Below are 14,982 nucleotides of genomic sequence, written 5' to 3'. Positions count from 1 at the left end.
GAAAGTAGGGCTGCAATTACTACACTATTCAGTTCCCCAGAATAAAGCCCTGTCATTAGCTAGCAATCGGGAGGAGGTGGGGAAGGGGGCAAGGCAGCTCTCCGGAGAGAGAGTCTGGACGAAGTTGCTGTCCCTGTCCGGCTGCTCTGGGCCCCACCACCTAGCACCCACTAAGGGCCTGTGAGGGCCAGTTACTGGTGGACATGGGGTGTTTACCTAGGAGTGTGTAGGGGAGCCAAGGCACAGTGCAGTTTATGGTAACTCTACCTGGTAGTCCAGGCTCAGAGGCCTTTGCCAGCCTCATAACTGCTTCATTGGGCCCCAGCTCCCTGATGCCCTCCCTTCTGCCAACCCTCTCACGGACACTCAGTGGCCAGACTAGCTCAGTTTCAGGTTTTTCCGCTCATGGGAACATCACCCCCTGGCAGGCTTCAGCTCCAAGATAAAGTTTCTCCTGACTCCAGCCTCCCAACTGCTTTTGTCTACATGGGCCGTGGAAGGATGTCCTAACCGGTAGGGGTGAGGTTTTTCTGCCTCTCCTGGCAGCCCCGCCCCCTGCTGCCAGGTCCCTCAATAAGAGCAGAGGCTCCTCTGAGGCTGATGGTTTGACTCAGGCTGAAGCAGCTTCTCTTTACCTCTCTGACTAGACCGGGCTGTGGATAATCGGCTTATATAGATAAGCTGCCACTGCAGTCCCCTGGGGATGAGCCTAGTGGCTCAAATAAAAGGACCACTGCTCAGCCCCACAGCTTGGGGAAAGAAGGGACAGGTACTGAAAACCAGTGCTGATGGTGGCCACCACTGGCCTCAGGTGGGGCCCAGAGGAAGAAAGTGGGGGAACTCCTGTAGCTGGCTCTGAGTCCACAAACCAAAAGCCCATCAGAAGTCCTGAGTGGCCCTGAGATCTGAGAGACTGGTTTAGGATTCCTTACTGAGGTCTCCTGTAGACCCAGCTGGCTTATCCCTAGAAATCCTCAGAGGAGGTCATGATTTGGTCAGAGCCTGGCTCAGCTGGTGGGAAACCAGACTGACCATCAGGGAGGGGCCTGGCTTGTCTCAGATCTCCTCTGCATGGCCCAGAGGGTTTTGTGACCCAGTTACCCACTGCTAGCCCCTCAGCCTGGTCTTGGACCTTGGTACATTCTTCTAGGGAAACTCAGGGAGAAATTTGGGCTATAATTCTGAAAGTGGGACCCCCAGTTTTGGGAAGGGTTAAAAGGGTTTTGAGGGTCATTAATGGGATTGTAGGGGGAGTGATATTGAGAGTCTGATGGGAAAGACTTATTTTAGGGAGATTCCCCCAAGAAGCCAAAAACAGACAGTCCAGCTGACACACATACACTGTTGGGCTGTCCAGAAAACATCTAGAGAGCCTCCTCCCAGAGAAGCCAAGAAACTGACATCGGACAGAGACAGACAGACAGAAACACACTCTAGGAAACTACGAACCAGACAGACAGGACAACTTGGAATAATTGGGAAGCAGGGAAAGACAGCACCTGAAGGCCTATACCAACTTGGGGGCAAGTCTCCCTGCACCATACAGAGGAGAGGGCTGGAAGAGGCAGTGCCTACAGGCCTCTCCTTGAGCCAACAGCAAATGAAACCACTCCCTCTCTTCCCATCCCAGAGCACTTCCAGCCCCCAGCCCAGCACCTGCCCCTCCAAGGGGAAGGCAAACGACAAAACTTTTGGAAACTAAGATCATGGGTTTCCAAATATCCCACCCCAAATCTCGGAAAAGAACCCTATTCCCTGGGAGCCTGGCCCCCATGAGGGGGCAGCACCCCCACCTCCCAACCCCCAACATACACACATGTACCTACCTGTTCAGCTGCTGTTTTGCTGGCTCCCTCTCCCACATGGCATACCAGATCCTCCCACCCTTTCCCACCAGGAGCCAGGGTGCAGGGTGGGAGATGACATGGGTGGTCAGAAGAGGGTTGGCATGAGAAAGAGGATGAGGGGTGAGAGCAAAAGAGAGGAAAGACCATGGGAAAACCAGAGGACAACTTCTGTCGCCTGCCACCACCTAGTACTGAGCGTCTTGAGGGCAGTATCTTATCCATCCTCACTGATGCCTGGCGTTTGGTTAGTATCAATAAAATTTTCATTTAATTGAGTTGAATTGGTGGGGTAGAAGGTAGACTAGACAGTTTTTCTCTCTTCTCCTCACCTTCCAAGGTAAGAAATTTTTAGGAAGAAGATTCAGGCCATGTGTCTGAACAGTGGCAGCTCACAGGATCTAGGGCTTTTCAGTCGCCCCCATCTTTCCGCCTGATCACCCTTGTTCCACCCGTACTCTTTATTCTCTTTCTTTGTCTCCTCTCATTCTCCCATTTCTCCTCTTCCTTCTAATTTCCAGGTGAACCATTTTCAGTTTGGAGGCATCATAAGACTCCAACAAGTGGGAAGTTCCTCAAGGGTCCCGTGAGACTTCCTGTCTTTACGTCCCTGGGCCTGGCACAGAACCTGACACACAGAGACCACACAAAGCAAGAGTACACACTTTGTCCTTTCCTTCACCTCTCGTCCTCCAACTTGGAGCTCCCATCCTTCCCTCAGCCTGGATTTAAGGATCCTGACAGTGTGCTGCCTCTTCCGAGCCCAACTCCTGTAGTTCCCTCCTCAGGGTCCTGCCTCTGCCCCAGTTCCCTTCTTGGGGTCTGACTTCTGCTGACTCCCCATTAAAGGAAAATGAATAGCAATCCCTTCAGGGTGTGGTTTTCTGCCAATAACCACCATCTCTGGTTACTATCTGGTTATTTTCCAAGGGCTAAAAAGGAAAGGTCACAGACTCATTGAATCCTAAATCCGAAAGTAGCAAGCATTAGGAGTCAAAGTCTTAAGCTCTTGTCTAGGCTTTGGTACTTATTGGCTGTGTGATTGTGGATAAGTACCATAAGCATTCTGAACCTTACTTTCCTCTCACTTAAGACAGGGATCAAAGTGGTATAACCTCACAAGAGATTATACCTAAGTGTTGTTTTCTAGATAGACAAACAACTAAATAATAATTTGTCTGCCCAAGATCATTTCTACCATGGGAGACTGGAAATGGGGTAAATTTCAGACTAGAACCCAAGAATCCTGACTCCCAGTGAAGTAAAAGAACAAGTAAAGAAAAGAGAAACACATGTGGAACGGAGACAGGAAAATGGGTAGAAGAAAGAAGAGAACAGGGCACAATAAGAGACCAAGACTGATCACATGTGTAGATCAAGGTGAGAGAGAGGAAATGATGTGGGAGGGAAAGAGGAGAAATGGAGAAACATAAGGGCAGAGAGACAGAGATGAATGTGGAGGGAGAGAGATACAAGCATGGCAGAGACAGACTAAAAGGAAAGGAGATGGGAGGAAAGATGGAGTATGAATAATCTAGAAAAAAATGAAGAAGAAAGCCTACTACAGTGACTCCAGACTCTGACTTCTTGACACTCCAGCTTCCTTCCCCAGCTGTCGATAAACCCAAAGAGGATTGAAAAATCCTTAAAACTAAAGTCAGTCATCTTGGACCCTTTATGGAAAAAGAAGGATTAGAAAGAAAAATATAAATTTTTGATGATAAGAGGAACCATTGGTTGACCACCCACTACGTGCCAGGCATCCTCCTATTAGCTTTATAGATACTATTCAATTACTTCTGCTTGAAGTTTTTAAAAAGTATAAGAAGGGAGGAGTGCAGGTTTGGGGTTTGAACAGCAGGGTATAAGGACCTCAAAAGTTGGGGATGGCTCATCTGGAGTCCAGAGGAAGGAATGAGAAATGGAAGTATGAGGAAAGAGGTAAGGGGGAAAAAAAAAATAAAGGAAGAAGAAGAAGCAAGACACGAGAGGAGGATGCCAAATAAGGCAGTGGTGTGTGACTGGCTGGCGGAGGATGGAAGGAGTGGGTAGGCAAGGGAGACCCTCCACCAGTTCCCACCTGTGGGAGACCAGGTCAGAGCAGGTGGGCTTCTGCTCAGCATCAGCAACGGGGCAACAGAACTGGTGCAGCACAGTCTCATTCCTGTGAACAGAGCAGAAGGAAGAGGTCAGAACGTGGCCAAGGCAGGGCTGGGCCCAGTCCACCTTCCCACACAAAGGCATTTCTGTCCTGGAGCCTCGCTGCCCCTTCCCTGCATTTTGAGCCACTTCGTGTTATCACTGAGGTAGCCAAACACTGCTTCAGGGAGGGGAGGGCAGAATTGAGTCTCTGCCCATCAAAGTCTTCCCATCAATTCCATTTCAATTCAAATACTGTCTCCTGCATGAAGCCTTCCTGACTTCTCCATCAACTAGCTCTTACCACCTCCGCACTTCCAGCAGTAAGCTCCTAGGCGAGGATTACCAGAATTTCACTCTATCTTTTAGGATAGTTCTTTATGACCCTGCCCCCTACTGGAGTCCTGCAAGGCAGAACTAGATCTATTCACCTATGATGCACAGAATTAACCTACAGTTAACATGCTCAGCTGTTAACTGAGAGGTTGGAGGTTCAAGTACGCCCAAATGCACTTGGAAGAAAGGTCTGGCAATCTATTTCTGAAATTTTAGCCACTGAAAACCCTATACAACACAGGTCTACTCTGACTCACATGGGTTGCCATGAGTTGGAGTCAACTTCACTGCACCTCGGTTTTTTTTAACACTTTTAAGTTGATCACATGCAAAGATATGAAGCATTCATACAGAAACTTTAGTGGTACAAGCTGGAAATTCAAGGTATGATGCTGCCCACTTTTGATGTGGGGTTTGTTTGATGCAGATGAAAAAGCCAGCCTAGGGGGGAAGAGCTCTGGGTTCTAGTCCCATCTCTGCTGCTAACCAGCTATAGGATCCATATTTCATCCTTTCTGAGTCTCAGCTTATTTACTAATGAAGTAAGAGATTTGAACTAGAGCAGTGGTTCTCAACCCTCACAGCATATTAGAATCACCAGGGAGATTTTAAAAAATTCTAGCGCCTGAGCCCACCCCTAGGAATTCTAATTTCCTTGGTCTGGCATGGGTCAGGGGCACTAGAACTTTTTAAAAGCTCCTAGGTGAAACCCTGGTGGCGTAGTGGTTAAGTGCTATGGCAGCTAACCAAAGGGTTGACAGTTTGAATCTGCCAGGTGCTCCTTGGAAACTCTGTGGGGCAGTTCTACTCTGTCCTATAGGGTCACTATGAGTTGGAATCGACTCGATGGCACTGGGTTTGGTTTTTTGGGTTTTTTTTAGGTGATTCTAAAGACAGCCAGCATTGAGATTCTAATATCCACTTTGAGCCAACTTAGGATACCATATTGAAATGACCTTTGGATTCTTTGCCTTCTCTCCCTTAAACAAGCAGTCACTGTACTGGGCATTATAGAGTCAGGGAATGCCAGACCTGGAAGGGCCCCAGAGATCACCTGAAAGGGATTTTCAAACTTCCTTTAGCTTCAGAGCACTTTGTCCAAACCAAATCTTTACTGGAAGCCCGTTTTGGAAAACGACAAAAGCAGGATAGCTCCAGGGTTGAGGGGGCCAGAGCTACATACGCCACATCCTTGGCCTCCAAGCCTCCATTTTGGTTACCACCACCCCAGCTGGCTCCGTGAATTTCCCATCTATGCTCACCTGGAAGTCTATGCTCTCATGGAAGAAAGCAATATTGGAGCCTACCTTAATTTGACAAACATAAATTCCAGACAGATTACACATTTAAATGAGAAAAAAATAAAGAAAAACTTAAGAAGAGAACTTAGCAGTCTAGTCTATGTGTTGGGGGGAGACTTTTAAAGCACATCAGGAAACCAAAAAGCCATTAAGGAACAAATAAACACATCTGACTATCTAAAAATGAAAACATCAGATATGGAAAAGAATACCCTGATAAGTCAAATAAGGAGCCCTGGTGGCACAATGGTTAAGCACTGGGCTGCTAACAGAAGGTCAGCAGTTCAAATCCACCAGCCTCTCTGTGAGAGAAAAGACCTGGCGATCTGCGCCCGTAAAGATTACATCCTATGAAACACTGTGGGGCAGTTCTACTCTGTCCTATAAGGGTGGCTTTAAGTAGGAATTAACTCGACAGCAAACAACAATGGCTGAGTCAAATGACAAACAATATAGACTGAGAAGGTGTATTTGCAATACATCTGACGGTGTAGTGGTTAAGTGCTATGGCTGCTAACCAAAGGCTCAGCAGTTCGAGTCTGCCAGGCGCTCCTTGGAAACTCTCTGGGGCTGTTCTACTCTGTCCTATAGGGTCGCTATGAGTCCGAATCGACTCGACGGCACTAGGTTTGGTTTTGTTTGTTTATGACAGAAGACAAGTCAATATTCCAAGCAGAGTTCCCACAAATTCATAATGCAAAGACAATCGCAGCAGGGAAAATAAATCCAATTTATGTTATTATTGTAAATGTATTAAAATTGAATACACACCTGGACAAGGATTAGGAAATGTTAGGAACTGATACAAATATCAATGTCATTTCAGGAAGGATCATGGGTAATTTTTACCTGGAATTTTTGTTAATGTAAAAGATTGCCTGCAATTACAGATTTTTAAAGGGAAGTAAAGAAAATAATTTAATTTAACCTGCTCCCCTTCGCATTTTACAGATGAAGCCAGAGCGGGGTAGTGATTTGCCGAGAGTTGGGGTTGCCATGTGTCAGAGACGACTTGAGGGCGAGTGGTTACTGGTACTCTGGCCAAAATCTCAGGCAAGCGTTCCAGCTGCACCTACCCTCTATCCCAGCCTCACAGATGTCTTCTGATAGCACCCAGGGCCAGCCTGGCTTCAGGAGAAGGAAAGGAAGGAAGGTGACAGGAGGAGGAACAGAAGGGCTCAGAACCCAAATAAGGGAGGGCAATGGACCCAGGCATATAGATAAAGCAGGGAACCTACACCCCAGTTCTGGTCCACCAGCTGCACCTTTTTCTCAGGGCAGGTTCAGAAATCCTGACTAAAGCCACTAACAGCATAGGCAGAGGATACAGCTTGTTCACCACCCATGGTGCTGGCATTTCAGGCAGGAGTGCCCACCAAGACACAGTCACAGGCTGACACAAAGATGCCCGAGGAGACCCTGCTCTAATCCTGCTTCCATTTCCCCAGAGGCATTCTCTAAGGACTGGGAGCCACTCCTCTGCCCAACACTTACAGCAGGATCCCATGATCCTCCCCAGACTCGCTGCATTGGCACCTGCTCACGACACAAGCCTGGATATCCCCAACCAAGTCCTTGTGCACCTTGGGCCTGGGCTGGCAGTGCTGGTGGGGTTGTAGTCTCTGTGGGGTTTCTGCCGGCGGGGTCCCTCAGAACAGGCCAGCACTTCCCTTCTTTCTCTTCCATCTATCCCCTCCCACTTGCACCTCCTCAGCCTAGGGCAGGATTGGTTGCCATTGAGTCGATTCCAACTCATGGCGACCTCATGTGTTTCCGAGTAGAACTGCACTTCTTAGGGTTTTCAGTGGCTGTGATTTTTCAGAAGTAGATTGCCAGGCTTTTCTTCCAAACTGCCTCTGGATAGATTCAAACCTCAACCTTTTGGTTAGTAGCCAAGAGCTTAACTATTTGTGCCACCTAGAGACTCAACATGCATTACCTCATTTTTCAGGACAACTCTTCGTGGTATGTATTATCATCCCCTTTTCACTAAGGCTCAGAGGAGGTAAATGACTTGCCCGATTTCACACAGCTAGTATGTAGCAGAGCCTAAACCTCAGACAGGCTGGTTTCTAGTTCATGCCCATCACTCTACTTCATGAGATTTTTGGGCAGTGGGCATTTATGTATTCATTCACCAAGACCCAGGCTGGGAGTCCCCAGAGCCTTGCTCAGTACTTGGTACACTGTTTGTGCTTAATGCATTAGTATGCAAAGAAGTATAACATATAATCCCACCCGCTAAGAGAATATCCATATTGACAGAGGATGAAGTTCCTGCCTGGTTGAAGCTAGAAAAGGAAGCCACAATGAGAGTATGGGCAGAGGGATCATTGCCCAGTTAGTCCTTCTCTGCCCAAGTCTGAGCCTCATCCTGAATCCCTAGCCTTCAGGTCTCAGCCCTTCCTCTTTCTGCCTCCCTCCATTCTCTTCCACCCTGGGAGCACCGCCACCACAGCAGATAGACCACAGGACACCAGAGGCTGGGAAGGGGCACAAGGAACAGAGAGGAGGAGACAGGGTCCCTGGGGTGGCACCAACCCAAGACTGATGCCAGAATGTCCCATTACAGTCTGTTCATGTGTGAGGCAAGGGTGTGGGTACAACTTACCTCTGCTCACAGAGCCCAGACAGGGCTTTCTGCTTCCAGTAGGGCTGACCTGAGGTCTTGCCACCCACCCTACCCCAGAAAAGGCTTTTGGGTCTATGCCCCATGCACCAATTCTACACAAATGGATCATAACCACTGTGTATGTTCATTCAAATTCTTTAATCTCCAAGCCTCCATTTTCTCAACAGTTGTTGTTAGCTTACAACAGAATAAAATGCTGCTGTTTCTGCACCATTCTCATGATTGGTAGGTTGTGGCTTAGAGTCCATAGGGTTTTCACTGACTGATTTTTAGAAGAACACCTCCAGGCCTTTCTTCCTAGTCCATCTTAGTATGGAAGCTCCATTGAAATCTGTTCAGCATCATAGCAACACACAAACCTCCATTGACTGACAGGTGATGGCTGCACGTGAGGTGCATTGACTGGAAATGGAACCCAGGTCTTCCATGTGGGAGGTGAGAATTCCACGACTGAACCACCAATGACCTTCTCACCAGTAAAACTATAGTAACTACTGAACCTTGCAGGGCTATTAGAGCAGCAAAAACAATAATGAATGTAAATGCACATTGTAAAGGCTGAACAAATGAATGCTTTATTCATTCACTTTCTTAACCCAGCATTTCATTTCATCAACTCATAAATGACGGAAGAGGGAAGAATTCTTTCTTCCACCAATGGCGCTCTCTGCATCCCTGATATTAACAAGTGTGGCCTTATATGATACACCAAGAGGCAGAAGATGTCAAAACCTGCTTCCTGGGACTCTGCCCTGGACACACGCAGTGCTCTGCCCCTAGTTCATTACACCAAGCCAGATGGTGATGCACAACATCTCTGTGTTCACACTTCAGTGTGGTGGAAACTGAGGCCTGGTGCACGGTGAGATAGAGCCCAGCAGGTCAAGAAAATCCTGCAGACACTGGGCATTTTTGGCAGAGTACCTAGGACTGGGCCTTGACTGCTTCCATTACTATGGAGTTGTACAGAAAGTGGAGGGGTTCCCCAGCCTGTGTGCCATTGCTGCACTCTGTGAGGGGAGGACCCTTCAGTGTACATTGGAATCTGAGCCTAGGCCTTGAAATGTCAGACAACCCTCAACCCACCCTCGACCATGAGCATGGAAGGGGCTTGCTTAGGTCTGAGGGCATCATTCACACTGTAGACCGTGTGTTTGAAGCCCAAGGCTGTGGTCCTAGGAGTCCTGGGGCCGGAGGGAACCCAAGGAAATTGGCAATGGAAGAGACCCCTCTGAAAAAGAAGCAGGATCCATTTTTAGCCCTTGGCTCTTGAAATTCCAAATGATGGAAGCTTGTGGTATCCAGGGCAAAAGCTTATTTCTTGGACTGTTAATTCCCAGGGGCCAATGGCCTTAGGCACACCTGAGACTTCTCTGTCTTTAACAATCCTAAACGGAAAAAACAAAACAAAAAGACGAACCTACTGCTGGAGAGTTAATTCTGACTTATAGTGACTCTATAGGACAGAGTAGAACTGCCCCATAGATTTTTCCAAGGAGCTCCTGGTGGATTTGAACTGCTGACCTTTTGGTTAGCAGCCATAGCACTTAACCACCACGCTACCAGGGTTTCCTAACAATCCCAAGTCCCCCAAATTGATGAGTATTGTTGGGGTAGCTGGCTTGCAGATGGATGTGGTAAAACCTAAATGTGAGGTAGTCTGTGGACCCTGAATGAGGATTTTAATATGTTGCTTATCATTGGTCACGCTGTGAAGCTGTGTTGGGAGGGAGACTGGGGTTCTCAGGAAGGAGGGAGGCATGCAGCAGGAGGCCGGGTGCCTCCGTCAGAATTTTAGGGCATTATTTATTTTTTTTATCCAAGCAAGATAGGGGTTAAAAGTCTGCAAAGAAGGGCATTTGAGCCTGAAGGAAAAAGGAAACCTAGGGCTCAGTCAGAGAAGGACCCAGCCTTAAAGACCGAGGAAGCTGAGAGAGAGTGGTGATGTGCCAGCGGCAGAAGAGACCCAAGGGGTCATCGGGCTGGCTGAAAAGAGAAGGAAACATCAAGTGCTGCAAACAGCTAATTAAAGCTTCAGCCAGGGCGAGGCTCTCGAAATTATGGGAGGCTGTGCACCTATAACTTTCCACATCTATATTTAGTTTGAGACTCAGGATTCCACTTCATGGCCATAAAAATAGTTGAGTAGTTTAGAAGAACTGATGATATGTGCAGTATTGCAGTGAGTGAGCAGGCAGACAGATGGAGGAGGGGGGATCTCCCCAGCAGGAGGATAAAGGCGGAAAAGCCAGGAATCCCAGCAGGGAAACTTGGAAAGAGTAATCCCCTCTCTTCAACAAGCTGAAGACAGGAGATTTACCCCTCAGCCTTTAGAAGGAAAAAACCAGGGGCCTCTCTGAAACAGCTGCCTTGACTGCCAGGAGAAGGAAGAAATCCTAAAGCCATTTCCAGTCACACATACAGATTGATGGAAGCAAAAAGAGAGGCTAGAAATAGGCTCGCACATACATTGTCAATTGATTCTCAGTAAAAGTACCAAGGTAATTCAATGGGGAAATAATAATCTTTTCAACAGATGGTGCTGGAACAATTGGATATCCATATGCAAATATATGAACTTCAATCCATACCTTGTACCATACACAAAAACTAGCACAAAATAAATCATAGGCCTAAAATAAAACTTCTAGAACCTAATAGAAAGATTCAACAGAGTAGCAGGATACAAGATAAACATATAAAAATCAGTTTTGGATTCCTATACACCAATAAAGAGAACTATGAAAAGGAAATCAGGAAAGCAATTCCATTTATAATAGCCCCTAAAAAAACAAACAAAAAAAACTTAGGAATAAATCTAACCAGGCACATTAAAAGACCTATACAAAGAAAACTATAAAATACTACTGTAAGAAACCAAAAGAGACCTACATAAATGGAAAAACATACCATGCTCATGGACAGGTAGACTCAATGTTATGAAAATGTCAATTCTACCCAAAGTAATCTACAAATACAATGCAATCCCAATCTGAATACCAACAGCATTCTTTAACGAGATGGGAAAACTAATCATTAACTTTATATGGAAAGAAAAGGGGCCCCAGATGAGTAAAGCATTATTCAAGAAAAATAACAAAGTAGGAGGTCACTACCTGACCCCAGAACCTACTTTATAGCTACAGCAGTCAAAAATACCCTGGTACTGGTAAAACAACAGATACATTGACCAATGGAACAGAACCAAGAGTTCGGATGTAAATCCATCTACCTACGGCCACCTGAGCTTTGACAAAGGCCCAAAGTCCATTAAATGGAGAAAAGACAGTCTTTTTAACAAGTGCTGCTGGCAAAACTGGATGTCCATCTGCAAAAAAAATGAACCAGGACCCATACCTCATACCATACACAAAAATTAATTCAAAGTGGATCAAACACCTAAATATAAAACCTAAAACTATAAAGATCATGGAAGAAAAAATAGGGTCAACACTAGGGGCCCTAGGGTCAACAACAATACACAAACACCAGAAGATCAGCTAAATACATGGGATCTCCTGAAAATTAAACACTTAGGCTCATCAAAAGACTTCACCAAAATAGTAAAAAGGGAATCGACAGACTGGGAAAAAATTCTTGGCTATGACATATCTGACAAAGCTCTAATCTCTACAGTCTATAGGGAAATCTAATACTGCTACAATAAAAAGACAAATTATCTAATTAAAAAATGGGCAAAGGATATGAACAGACACTTCACCAAAGAAGACATTCAGGCAGCTAACAGACACATGAGGAAATACCTGTGATCACTAGCCATTAGAAAAATGCAAATCAAGACTACAATGAGATACAATTTCACCCCAACATTACTGGCACAAATCAAAAAAACAGAAAATAACAAATATTGGCGAGGTTACAGGGAGATTAGAACTCTTATGCACTGCTGGTGGGAATGCAAAATAGTACAACTATTTTGGAAAACAATATGGTGCTTCCTTAAAAAGCTGGAAATAGAAATACCATACAATCCGGCAATCCCACTCCTAGGAATATATCCTAGAGAAATAAGAGTCATCACACAGACAGACATACGCACACCCATGTTCATCACAGCATTATTCGCAATAGCAAAAAGATGGAAACAACCTAAGTGTCCATCAACAGGTGAAGGGGTAAACAAATTACGGTACACACACACAAGAAACAATACACAATGATAAAGAACAATGATGAATCTGTGAAACATCTCACAACATGGCCAAATCTGGAGGGCCTTATGTTAAGTCAAATAAGTCAATCACGAAATGACAAACACTGTATGAGACCACTGTTATTTCCCACACAGAAAGAAACAATCTTTGATGGTTTGAAGGAGGGGAGGGATGGGGAGGGTAAAACACTAGCTAGATAATAGATTAGTGGTAACTTCGGTGAAGGGAAAGACAATACACAATACTGAGGAAGGTGGCACAACTTGACCAGGGTAAAGTCATAGAAGCTTTACAGACACATCCAAATGCCCCAAGAGACGGAGCTACTGGCTGAAGACTTGGGACCATGGCCTCGGGGGATATCTAACTCAACTGGCATAACACAGTCTATAGAGAAAATGTTCTCCATCCGACTGTGGTGATTAGCGACTGGGGTCTTAAAAGCCTGTAAGCAGCCATCTAAGCTACATCTACTGGTCCCATCCCGGCTGGAGCAAAGGAGAAGAAGCCAAAGACACAATGGAAAGATTAGTCCAAAGGACTCATGCACCACAATGACCACAACCTCCACCAGATGGAGCCCAGAACAACTGGATGGTGCCCAGTTACCACCACTGACTGCTCTGGCAGGGATCACAATAGAGGGTCTCGGACAGAGCTGAAGAAAAATGTAGAACAAAATTCAAATTCACAAATAAATAAATAAAATAAAGTAAGACCAGCCTTGCTGTTCTGACAGAGACTGGAGAAACCCCAAGAGTATGGTCGCTGGACAGCCTTTTAACACAGTACTGAAGACACTCCGGAGGTTCACCCTTCATCCAGAGATTAGACAGGTCTATATGGGCCTGGGTAATAAGACCAACGGAAACCCTGGCGGCGTAGTGGTTAAGTGCTATGGCTGCTAACCAAAAGGTCAGCAGTTCGAATCCACCAGGTGCTCCTTAGAAACTCTATGGGGCAGTCCTACTCTGTCCTCCAGGGTCGCTATGAGTCGGAATCAACTCGACAGCACTGGGGGTGTGTGTGTGTGTGTGTATAAGACCAACAATAACACATGTGAGGGTCATGCTTCACAGTTCAATCATGTATATAAGACTAATGGGCACGCCAGCCCAAAAGCAAGACAAGAAAGCAGGAGGGGCGAGGAAAACTGGACGAATGGAACAGGGAATCAGGGTGTAGAGAGGGAGTGTTGACACATCGTGGGGTTAGCAACCAATGTCACAAAACAATTTGTGTATTAACTGTTCAATAAGAAACTATTTTGCTTTGTAAACTTTCACCTAAATCACAAGAGAAAAAATTGATAAATTAGACTTCCTCAAAATTAAAAAAAAAAAAAATTTTGTTCTTCAAACGTCACTGTTAAGAAAAATGAAGAATTCTTAAAGCTCAGTAATAAAAATACAAACAAACTGATAGAAAAATGGACAAACATTTGAACAGATACTAATGACAAATAAGCATGAGAAGATGCTCACAATCGTTGGTTATTAGGGAAATGCAAATTAAAAACACAAAGAGATACCACTATACATCCACTAGGATGGCTAAAATTAAAAAGACTGACCATACCAAGTATTGGTGAGGATGTGGACCAACTAGAACTCTCACGCACTGCTGGTGGGAATGTAAAATGGTGCCACCCTTTTGGGAAATAGTTTAGCCACTTTTTATAAAGTTAAACATACACTTACCGCATGATCCAACAATTGCACTCCTAGGTATTTATCCAAGGTAAACAAAAGCATATGCTGACACAAAGAACTATATGTGAATGTTCAAATCAGCGATAACCCTAACTGTCATTAACCAGTAAGTGGATAACCAAATTTGTTGTTGCTGTTGTTAGGTGTCGTTGAGTCGATTTCGGCCTCATAGCCACCCCTTGTGACAGAGCAGAACTGCCCCACAGGGTTTGCTAGGCTGTAATCTTTACGGGAGCAGATCACCTGGTCTTACTCCTGTGGAGCGGCTGGGTGGGTTGAATAGCCAACCTTTCGGTTAGCAGCCAACCAAGCGCTTAACTGTTGTACAACCAGAGCTCCTAAGCAAATTGTAATATATTCATACGGTGGAATACTATTTAACAATAAAAAAAAAAAAAAAGGACAAACTACTGGTACATGCACCAACATGGATGAATTTCAGGAGTCAGACAAAAAAATGCACACCGTGCAAATCCATGTATATGACATCCTAAAAAGACAAAACTATAATGACAGAAAGCAGACCAGTTCCAGGGATGTGGGAGAGAAGTGACTGACTGCAAAAGGGAACAAGGTAACATTGGGGTGATGGAAATGTTTTACGTCTTGATTTAATTGGTAGTTACTCCACGATTATCAAAACTCATGGAACCATACACTTAAAATGGGTAAATTTTATTGTACATAAATTGCACCTGAATACAGCTGACTAAAAACAAAAACAAAAAAACAATGACAATCTTTTTCTTCCCTTCTCACCTCTTGCTCCTTCTTCAAGAGGCTATAGAACCTTTTCTAAACTCTCCCCACGTCCTGCAGATCACCTAATTATTAACCCCCCTC

The 14,982-nt window shown here is 45.4% G+C and overlaps 1 protein-coding gene across 15 annotated transcripts in view; it reads right to left on the bottom strand.

Moving 5' to 3' along the window:
* The window catches only part of IQSEC3 (IQ motif and Sec7 domain ArfGEF 3), a 124,690-nt gene that overhangs the window by 82,852 nt on the left and 26,856 nt on the right, over nt 1-14,982 (bottom strand). For all 15 annotated transcript variants that reach the window (XR_010321935.1, XR_010321934.1, XM_023549006.2 and 12 more), the window contains exon 2: nt 3,925-4,008. Coding sequence is in view for 13 of the 15 variants with exons in the window: in XM_023549006.2 (XP_023404774.2) it covers nt 3,925-4,008 (84 nt within the window). In the remaining 2 variants the exon portion in view is untranslated. The remainder of the gene's footprint in view (nt 1-3,924; nt 4,009-14,982) is intronic.

Source organism: Loxodonta africana, chromosome 4, assembly GCF_030014295.1.
Source record: "Loxodonta africana isolate mLoxAfr1 chromosome 4, mLoxAfr1.hap2, whole genome shotgun sequence".
In the NCBI taxonomy this organism is placed as follows: Eukaryota; Metazoa; Chordata; class Mammalia; order Proboscidea; family Elephantidae; genus Loxodonta; species Loxodonta africana.
Note: the sequence above shows the minus strand (reverse complement) of the source record. Positions and strands in the feature narration are given on the sequence as shown.